We start from the raw sequence: 10,758 nt of genomic DNA, 5'->3' as shown, positions 1-10,758 counted from the left end.
TAGATAGATAAATAGGTAGGTAGATAGATAGGTAGGTAGATAGGTAGGTAGGTAGATTGATAGGTAGATAGATAGGTAGATAGATAAGTAGGTAGATAGATAGGTAGATAGATAGATAGGTAGATAGATAGGTAGGTAGATAGGTAGATAGGTAGATAGGTAGATAGGTAGATTGATAGGTAGATAGATAGATAGGTAGATAGATAGGTAGGTAGATAGATAGGTAGATTTTCTTTCCATGATCCAATATAGCTAATATGTATTCTAGGTAAAGATCTGGTTCCAGAACAGGAGAACAAAATGGAAGAAGATTGAAAATATTTCCAATGCAGAAGCTGCTCTCATCATGAAGAACAAAAATCAAATAACGCTCAAACCAAAAAGTCAGGTAATATTAAACATTGAATAATAACTCTTGGACCATAGCTCAACATGTAGCACATCCACTCATCATCAGTGAGGTGATAGGTTGGAATTTTTGCCTTACACCATGTCAAAACTAAAGATGTTGAAATCGTTATACTGCTGCAAAGTCAGGTGCATGACATAAATAGTTAGAGTTGGGAGAATGCCTTAGCCAATAAACAGGCACAACTCATTACTGTGCACAGTTAGTACTTCTCAGCAATCATAGGGTACTTTGTCTTTTGGATGTTACTTAACCTAATATCCTTGGGTCAGACACATACAAATCCTTGTACTTTTATATTTCAGGATGATACAACATGGCAGAAACTAAATATAGAACAAATCTCCCAAATGTCAGCCACTCAGTCAGAACAACAAACAATTTTTACAACATGTCCTCCAAATTCCAGTCTACACGTGCCATCAGCTGATATCAACAGTACGGTACAATCAAAATCAGCTGATTTTTACAGTGTAAACAAATTAACAGCTGATTTTAAAAGTGTTCACTCTCTGACTGCCAATTTAAGAAGTATTGAAGCCTTTTCAAATAGGTAATTTATATTATACTAGTGGCTATGCCACTAGGGGCACTTGAGGGTGGTTTGTTTGAATTTGAAGGTGATGGTACCATTCCCTAAAATAGTTATAAACCTTCCAAGGACCCTACCTGATTAGGAGAACCATTTGTTCTGCAGTTAGCAAGATTCTTCTGTACACACACAGGTCCTCTTACTTTATTATAAGGACTTGAAATGGAAATATATGGTAACTCAATCCAATGTAACCTTAGTCTAAAATTTTTTACAAAATAATTTTTCAGTGTGGCGGAGAACTGGTTCTTATCCACTGGATATTAATCGATTTTGCAGCCATACTGGAATCGAATCATTAAGCTATTCTTTTTAAATTTCAGTATTCAACATGTGCCTATTCTGCCATCCAATCCTCAAGGTTGGACAATTAACTAACTATGACACAGCTGCTTTATCAACTATAAGTATGTACGCCCCTAAAGACCTCTAGGGGCACTTGAGGAGAGAGTGATGCTGTGAGTATTGGTGCAAAAAATGGGGACAAATTTCAAAGTGATTTGACGGGGCTGATTATTTACGTCACAAGTGAAGGGAAAGAAAAGGGAAGGAGGAAAGAAACCCCCTAGAAAAGAGATGGGGGTATGACGTCACACGTCAAAACAATTTGAAATTTGTCCCCATTTTTTGCACCAATACTCACAGCATCGGAGAGATTTTTTAATTTTAGTTAAGAAAATTAAAAGTTAAAATATTTTTTTTTTGGGGGGGGGAGGTAATTTTTATTGGGAGGTTGGAGATACCCTACCCAAACTATTTAAAAACCTTCACTGGACCAATATGAAGCTTCACTATTGTTTCAGTAGTTAGCAAGATTCAGACAAATGGATGGAGAGACAGTATTATAATATATCATGGATTTTATGACAGTAATTTTTTTTAGGCTGTATATATTTCCTCAGATTTTGGTTGGGGAAGGGGATCTAGAAAAGTCATTTTTTTTATGGGGGTGTCGTTTTTTTGGCTAGCTGTGGGAAACAATCTATCAGAGAATGCAAGAATATCTCACAATATCCACAATCACATATTCCATATCCATTGTTGTCATCCTTGTTAACATCCTGAAACTTCTTCCAGATAATTTAAAAGTATTATTGAGGTTTAGTGATCCAAATACCAATCTATATACTAATACCTATAAATGATAATTCGCCAGACTCCACAAGGTTTTGTGATATTTTGTTCACATTTTACAAGAATTGTTGATCGGATTAGCATTCCCAAGTCACTGATCCTTGTTAATGTCCTTAATCACCTTCCAGAGAATCACACGCTTGCAGCAGTAGACCCTCTGCTTAGAACAGGATTAGAATAAAGATGGATATACAATAGAATTCAGGGATCTAAAGCGGGTACAATCCAGGAATCTCAATGGATAAGACAATTGCGATAAATTGATCTACATCCCCAATGATGATAAACAAAATTACCCCTTATGTAGGTTACAATTAGTGGTTGAAACTTTTGGAATATCAACTTAATGAACCAAAATTCATTGAAAGTATCCCAAAGTTGACAAGCTAACAAAAAGGAAACATTAATATTGAACTTTTGGGACTATTGTAATAAACAGCACAACCCCCCCCCCCCTTTGTATTCCTTTGTATAACTGAGAAAATGGCTGCAGGATTCTATTTGATCAACAGTACAAGTCTCAACAATTTCCCACAAACTTTTTACCCATTTAATAATAGTAAGCTTATTGAATATGTTTTTCTTCCGATCGTAATGTTATCACAATCTTGCCTATGATGTATTTTACTATCTGAATTATACTACATTTTGTTCCAAAGCTTGAAGTTACATAGTAAAAAAATAGTAAGATATTATTGCTTGGTAGAGATCCCTTTATTATATTGTATAACTGAGAAAATGGCTGCAGGATTCTATTTGATCAACCGTACAAGTCTCAACAATTTCCCAGAAACTTTTAATGATCACTTTGTAGTAAGATACCTTATCTGATATGCTTATTTCAAAATTATATGTTATCAGGAACTTGCTTATGATCTACTTTACTATCGAAATGGAATTGCATTTTGTTCTAAAGCTGGAAATTTCATCATAAATAGTATTGCTGGGTTGAGATCCCTGTATTCTATTGTATAACTGTACAATTCTCATCAATTTCCCACAAAATTTCTACTATTAATGATCACTTCATATTAAGATAGCTTAATCGTACTTTTTCCTCAATCAGAATGTTTTCGGAAACTTACCTATGATGTATTTTACTATCAAAATTGAATTACATTTTGTTCTGAAGCTTCAAATTTCGTTATAAATAGCATAGCTGGGTTGAGATCCGTGTATTCTATTGTATAACTGAGAAAATGGCTGCAGGATTCTATTTGATCAACCGTACAAGTCACAACAATTTCTTACAAACTTTCTACCCATTTAATGATCACTTTGTAGTAAGATAGCTTATCCGATACATATTTCCTCTGATCGGAATGTTATTGGAAACTTGCCTACGGAATTGAATTACATTTTGTTCTGAAGCTTGAAATTTCATAGTAAAAACAAAAGTAAGATAGTATTTCTTGGTTGAGATTCTTGTATTCCATTGTATAACTGAGTAAATGGCTACAGGATTCTATTTGATCAACCGTACAAGTCTCAACAACTTCCCACAAACTTTCTAAACATTTAATGATCTCTTTGTAATAAGATAGATAATGGAGATGGTTTTTCCCTGATCATAATGTTAACGGAAACTTGCCTATGATGTATTTTACTATCATCATTTTGTTCTGAAGCTTAAAATTTCATCATGAATAGCATAGCTGGGTTGAGATCCCTGTATTCTATTGTGTAACTGAGAAAATGTCAGTAGGATTCTATTTAATCAACCGTACAAGTCTCAACAATTTCTCACCAACTTTCTAAACATTTAATGATCACTTTGCAGTAAGATAACTTAGTGGATATATTTTTCTTCCGATTAGAATGTTATCAGAAACTTGCCCATCAAAATTGATTTACATTTTGTTCTGAATCTTAAAATTTCATCATGAATATTATATCTGGGTTTAGATTCTTGTATTCCATTGTATAACTGAGAAAATTGCCCATCAAAATTGAATTACATTTTGTTCTGAAGCTTGAAATTTCGTTATAAATAGCATAGCTAGGTTGAGATCCTTGTATTCTATTGTATAACTGAGAAAATGGCTGCAGGATTCTATTTGATCAACCGTACAAGTCTCAACATTTTCCCGTAAACTTTCTACCCATTTAATAATCATTTTGTAGTAAGATAACTTAGTGAATATATTTTTCTTCCGATTAGAATGTTATCAGAAACTTGACCATCAAAATTTATTTACATTTTGTTCTGAATCTTAAAATTTCATCATGAATATTATAGCTGGGTTTAGATTCTTGTATTCCATTGTATAACTGAGAAAATTGCAACAGGATTCTATTTGATCAACCGTATAAGTCTCAACAATTTCTCACAAACTTTCTACCCATTCAATACAACAATGCTACAGGAAAGTCACAGCTATAATTACCCTGAGCTGGATCTTTAAATCGTTTAGTGGTGCGCTGCATCGGGGCAATCCAGTTCGGCGCACCTAGATATTATTAGATTTCAATCTTTAAATCAAAATGTAATGTGCAAATTAGCGCTCCCAGTGGCGCGGTACTGGCGCGCCAATGGCACTCAACGAGTGACATTGCCGCGCCAAACCGGGATGAATTGGATTGCCCCGATTCAGCGCACCACTAAACGATTTAAATATCCAGCTCAGGGTTAAATTCAGCAGCATTATGTGCAACTACCCACTTTTTGTATTTTAGATTTAAAAAGAGAAAATTTTTAATAATTTTGTGGGGCTGATTCTTTTCTTGGGACACTTTCTCTTGGGAGGGTGTTTGTACACTTCCCCAATATAGTTATAAACCTTCTTTGGACCTATGAGAAGCTATCCTGTAAAGGAGAATTATATCGGTTCAGCGTTTAGTGAGATCCTTTGGTACAAAGGACACAGATAAACAAACAAACTGACATACATCCTGTTACTTTATTATAAAGATGGTCCCCTTAAATATTTCTTCAAAATTAACCAAAATAATAAAAGTTAGTTTCAGTACCCAAACTCTAAGACAGCCAAGAAAGTGAAATTTAGGTTCATTGTCCCCTCCTTGAGGCCTCTAGGGACGCTTAAGATGTAGAAGGGGGGGGGGGGTGGCAGGGTCAAGTTGATTTTACCACACTAAAATTTAATGTTTAATTTTAAAAACTTACTATTAGTGTCATATACCAGACATAGCAGTAGTATTTGTAACTTTGGCCATAAAAATTTTATTAATATAGTTAAATTATTTTTCAACATTCCGGTGTGGAAATGTATAGAGAACAAGAATATTTGGTACTTTTGAAAATCATACACCAAGAAATGTAAACCAATCAAAATTCAGTAAGAGTACCCAAAGTTTTTAGGACAACGAATAACTTTGGGTACCTTTCCCCCAAAGAACCTTGATTACAAATAGCTCTGACTTCCTCCCCCCCCCCACAGGTGAAAACAGAGACTGAATCATCTGACATTATGGATGGTATTCAAGACTCTGCTGAAGATTTGGATTGTGGTGATTCCTTTAACAACACAGAACAATCTAAACAAGGGTATTAGTTATTTATCACTTTGTATTATAAACAGCTTTCCACGGATATAAAAATTAAAAATAATAGGATTAAAACCAGTTTTGTTAGACCCGAGAAAGATTTTTATTTTAATATTTGTAGAAAACTGGATATAATACAATACATGATTTTTCAGAATTGCTTAGAATTCCAGTTCTAATACAGCGGATATTAATTGGTTTTTTTTTACATAAAATTATAATAGTTATTTCTCGCATCGTATTATAGACGGCTTTCCGCGGATATAGAAAGTACAATTATGTGATTAAAACTAGTTTTTTTAGCCCCGGGGTGCCGAAGGCACCGGCTAAAAAACTGGTTTTAATCTTATGATTGTACATTTCTATATTCATAGAAAGCTGGATATAATACGATGCTAGACATAGTTTTTTCGTATGGATGAGAACCGGTTCCTATCCACCGGATTCGAATAAATACGAGAAATGTTGCTTTTCATATTGATATATAAAATTAACAGGATCTATGTTTGTCTGTCTTTTATTGTACGACCTTCGTCTGTGCATATTATGGGCCAAGGCATTCCCCCTATTTATTTCGCGCACCTAACATAGCATCATATTTATTTACAATTTTGTTAGACTTGAAAATTAATATTATAAAAACATATATTAAATTTGACACTCTTCAAGTGTTCATCTTCGTTTGCTCTACAGCTTGATTTAATAATTTGAAATGTCCGTCTGTCTGTTTGTATGCATGGCTGATCGTTTTGGGGGAAACATGATTTACTTGGCTCCTATAAGTGATAGAAGGTTGAAGGTTTTGTCAATATCATTCACTCAATATGGAGCATAATTAAGTTTAATTAATACTCATAGCGGTCGGACTGCTTTAAGGCAGGTTTTTAACTATTTTTTTCACATTTTCCCCCAAATCTTTGGTGTTTTAATGTTTCTTGATTTTTTTCTAATATTCTTGATTTTGACAATTGCTCTTTAAATTCCTTATTTAAATTGTCAATTCCTAGCTTTGCTCTTATGGATGTTGTCCTCCTTGTTTTACTATAAGCTGAAAACAGAATTAATAATCACGAAACCTTTAGAATTTTTAAAATCACGAAACCTTTATTTCAATAAATTCCCGCAACCTTTTTATTTAGGATTGATGGCAAAGATGATTCAAAGTTGCTCATCTCAGGAATGTGACTATAAATAACTATTCCAATATAGCTTCCAAACTTAGAACTGGTTCTCAGCCATACCAAAAAATTATGTATTGTATTGTATTATAGACAATTTTCTACAAATAGTAAAATTTAAGAAATCATAATATTATAGTATAACAGTTTCATTAGCCCTCTCAAGAATTAAAGATGTCAAAGCTTTTAATTGTGAAAGGGAGAAATTTAATTTTTTTGGGTGTGGGGGTTGGGGAGGGAGGGGGGGTGTAAAAGGCGCACGAATTGAGGACTCAACCTACATAGAGTCCCCCCCCCCTCAATCCATAAATTTGTATCTTTGTACAACAATTTTTCTGACTTTTGGTGGAAAGCTGATAGTGTCCAAACGTTTCAACCAATGATAGAAGCTACACTGTATATAAAGAGAATTATATCAGGTTCAGCGGTTAGTAAGATCCTTCACTATGCAAAAACAGACAGACAGACATACTGACATACTGTTACTTTTATACATTAAATAGCAGAAAGAGAGAGGGGACAATGGGCTGTTTATTACACTAGTCCCCTGCAAAGTTTTGTAATAACGTTTCCTTATTCGTTGGCTTAACAACTTTGAGGACTCATTCTATACTGTTATATTAACCTAACAAAATGTATGAAATCGAAAGAGAGGGGATAATGAACTGTTTATTACACTAGTCCCCAAAGTTATATAATAACATTTTCTTATTCGTTGGCTTAACAACTTTGTGGACTTTGAATTTTGATTGGTTGGTTCATCAAGTTGGGTGTTCAAATGTTTCAACCATTGAGTTTAATCTACAGAAGGTGTTATTTTGTATGTCATAATTGGGGATATACATTGTTTTATCGGCCATTGTCTTATCCCTTTAGATCCCTGATAAAATAGTCACATATATAATATACAGATGAGAGGGATGAACAAGTAAGCGATGAAGAAAATGATCTGGAAATTGAAGTTTGTGAAACCGATTAATATCCGGTGGATTAGAACTGGTTCTCAGCCATGCTATCCGCATAATATCAGCGGAAAATTGTCTATAATATGATATGATAATAAAAACACATACAAGGAGAAATATTTTTCTCGTATTCATTCGAATCCGGTGGATAGGAACCGGTTCTCAGCCCTACTTAAAAATTATGTATAGCATCGTACTATATCTAGTTTTCTACAAATATAAAATGTACAATCATAAGTTTATAACCAGTATTTTTTTGGCCGTGCCTTAGGGATCTGAGGGCTAACAAAACTGTTTTTTTTAAAGTAAATATTCCTGTATTTAGTTTTTTCAAACATTGTGATTTAAATGATACCGTGGGAAAAAATTTTCGAGCATGAGAACCATTTATTTTCATTTTTTGAACAGTGGGAAAAAACGGGAGAAAAAATATATTTTAGTATAAAGAAATGTTCTATCGACTTCAAACCTTTTCCAATTGATAGATCATACCAACTTTGGAAAAACTGTCAGACCGATTTTTGAAATTCAATCTGTGAAAAAAAAGATATTCAAGTTTGAATTTTTTGTTTTGAAAATAAAATTTTACATGTATTGACGCCATCTTGGATTCTGATAATTTTTATTGTTAGAAGATTTTTTTCTATATCTTTTTTTAAATTCAATTTTTACAATGAAAAAAAAATCTTTGAACATAAATTGACGAATAACTCAAAGATTTTTTCAATTTTATTTGGAAGATTTTTTTTATTTGTAATTTTAAAGGTAAACAAAAAAAACAGTAAATTTTGTATGGCATCGTATTATATCCAGTTTTCTACAAATATAAAGCTGTTTACAATTGAATGCGATAAATAAATATTAAATATAATACACATTTTATTATTATTTATTTAGTATATTTGCAATTACTTTTATTTAATGAAATCTTCCAATTTTTAACATTTACAAAACGGCCTGCCTTATTGCATCAAGATCCATGACAGATCTATATAGGAAATAAACGTCTATAAATGAGCTAGAGTCTTCCAATGGTAAAGTGATAAAAAACTCATAGTGCTCCAATAATCCTCATTAAACTCTTATTGACCAAAGCGATAAGACCTTTATTCTATTCGTTTATGGAATGAATTAAGTTTTTCACTTCATGTTGATATTTGAATTACATTGAAGTATTTAATCCTTTTTTCATAAATAAAAAATTTACGTTCATAATAGAGTAAATCTAAGAAAACTGTATTTTAAAAGAATTCGATTGAGGCGACACTTCCTTTGTGTTAAAATATTAAAACTAAAATTTTAATCATATTAATCCTTTGGTGATGGTAATGTGAAAAAAAATATAATTGAAATAATATTTTTAAAATCATTTAAATTAATAAATATTTACTTCTTTCTTTTGGATAGTAATGGCGTTGGAGAAAAATTGATTCATTGAGAAATAGATAAATAAATATGTACTTATAGAAAACTAGCCAATAGCGATATAGTTATATTGAGCCAACTCAAGTATTATATAAAAGCGAAGCCTTTCTATAATTAGGTAATTCGATCAGTCTTTCCGTTAATTTAACCAGGTTAGAATTGTACTATCGATTTCAAACTTTGCATGGTGATTCCTGTAGTAGTTGGGTACGACGTAGAAAGCGTTGCAACACTATAATCGTTACCAGAAAGTCCATACGTCCATTTAAAAAAGATTTTTTTTGATAATAAATTTCTGTTCTAATTATCTTATTCATCTTATTTTTGGAATACTGGTTCCTATTTTAATAAGGTACAATGTTATAAGCAAAGCATCTCTATAATCAAGTCCTAAAAATGTAAGTATGTCCTTAAAAAGTATCCTTTAGAAGTTATGTCTTATCATTTCAAAGCTTTGCTTTTATTAATGCTGTCATTTTTTTTTGGGGGGGGGGATGTCCCACCCCCCAAGAAAATAGTTATAAACCTTCCCGGGACCTATGAGAAGCTACCCTGTTAAGGAGAACCGATCGGTTCGGCGGTTAGCGAGATCCTTCCCTTCGGTACAAACACACAAACATCCTGTTACTTTATTATAAGGATTACACTTTGGAGTTAATTAAATAACAAGGATGACAACATCCATAAAAGCTAAGCTCTGAAACGGTATGACAAACGAACATTAACACTTGTATATAGATTCAGAACTGAAAAAACAAAATTGTAAGTAAATTTGTTGAAAAACTGATTAAATACATGAGTTTAAGGATATACTTACATTTTTAGGACTTTATTATAGAGATGCTTCGTTTATATGATTGTACTTTGTTGTTCTAGGCATCAGTATTCCAAAAATCAGATCCATTGGATAATTATGTCACATAGAAATTTAATATTTTTGCTTTTTGAAATAATCTGCATTGATCGAAGTAATTTAGCCTAATCCAATTTCCAATAATAATTTTAAGGCTTTTTAAAAAGTAAATTAGATATTTATAATACAAAGTAGAATGATGTCTGTCCGTTAGTCCGCCTTTCCCTAAAGATCTCGGTAACCACTGAACCGATTGGATTCTACTCTTAAGGGAATATAATATACTGGTTCTCTGGTGGTTTGAGGCTATTTTCTTGGGGGGTGAGACACCATCAACCGCGCCCCCCCAAAAAAATCTCCAACAATTTTTTTAATCAGTTCGAAATTAGAGGTTGCAGGTTTTATTTATTTATTATTTTCTTAGCGAAGCTGCTAGTCCTTATATTAAAGTAAAAGGATGTTTGTTTGTCTGTCCGAAGGATCTCCTTGCCGCTGCAACGATTGGGTTCTCCTTAACAGGGTAGCTTCTCATAGGTCTCGGGAAGGTTCATAACTATTTTGGGGAGGGTACCACCACCCTCCCAAGAGAAATCACAAAAAAATCGGAATTTTAAAAAAATACTTGAGAGACTTTAACGCAACATTGGTAGGTATCGTAGAGACTTGAACAAAAAAAACACATTTAAAGTGCCACTAGA

General features: G+C 32.9%; 1 protein-coding gene across 1 annotated transcript in view; it reads left to right on the top strand.

The window, feature by feature from the left end:
* The window catches only part of LOC145306998 (uncharacterized), a 7,575-nt gene extending 4,506 nt beyond the window's left edge, over positions 1-3,069 (top strand). The window contains exons 6-8 of the mRNA XM_080149339.1: positions 269-388; positions 715-962; positions 2,997-3,069. Of these exons, the coding sequence (XP_080005465.1) occupies positions 269-388; positions 715-962; positions 2,997-3,069 (441 nt within the window). The remainder of the gene's footprint in view (positions 1-268; positions 389-714; positions 963-2,996) is intronic.
* The last annotated feature ends 7,689 nt before the right edge of the window (positions 3,070-10,758 follow it).

This window comes from Acartia tonsa, chromosome 15 (assembly GCF_053477335.1).
Source record: "Acartia tonsa isolate MP-2025a chromosome 15, ASM5347733v1, whole genome shotgun sequence".
In the NCBI taxonomy this organism is placed as follows: Eukaryota; Metazoa; Arthropoda; class Copepoda; order Calanoida; family Acartiidae; genus Acartia; species Acartia tonsa.
Note: the sequence above shows the minus strand (reverse complement) of the source record. Positions and strands in the feature narration are given on the sequence as shown.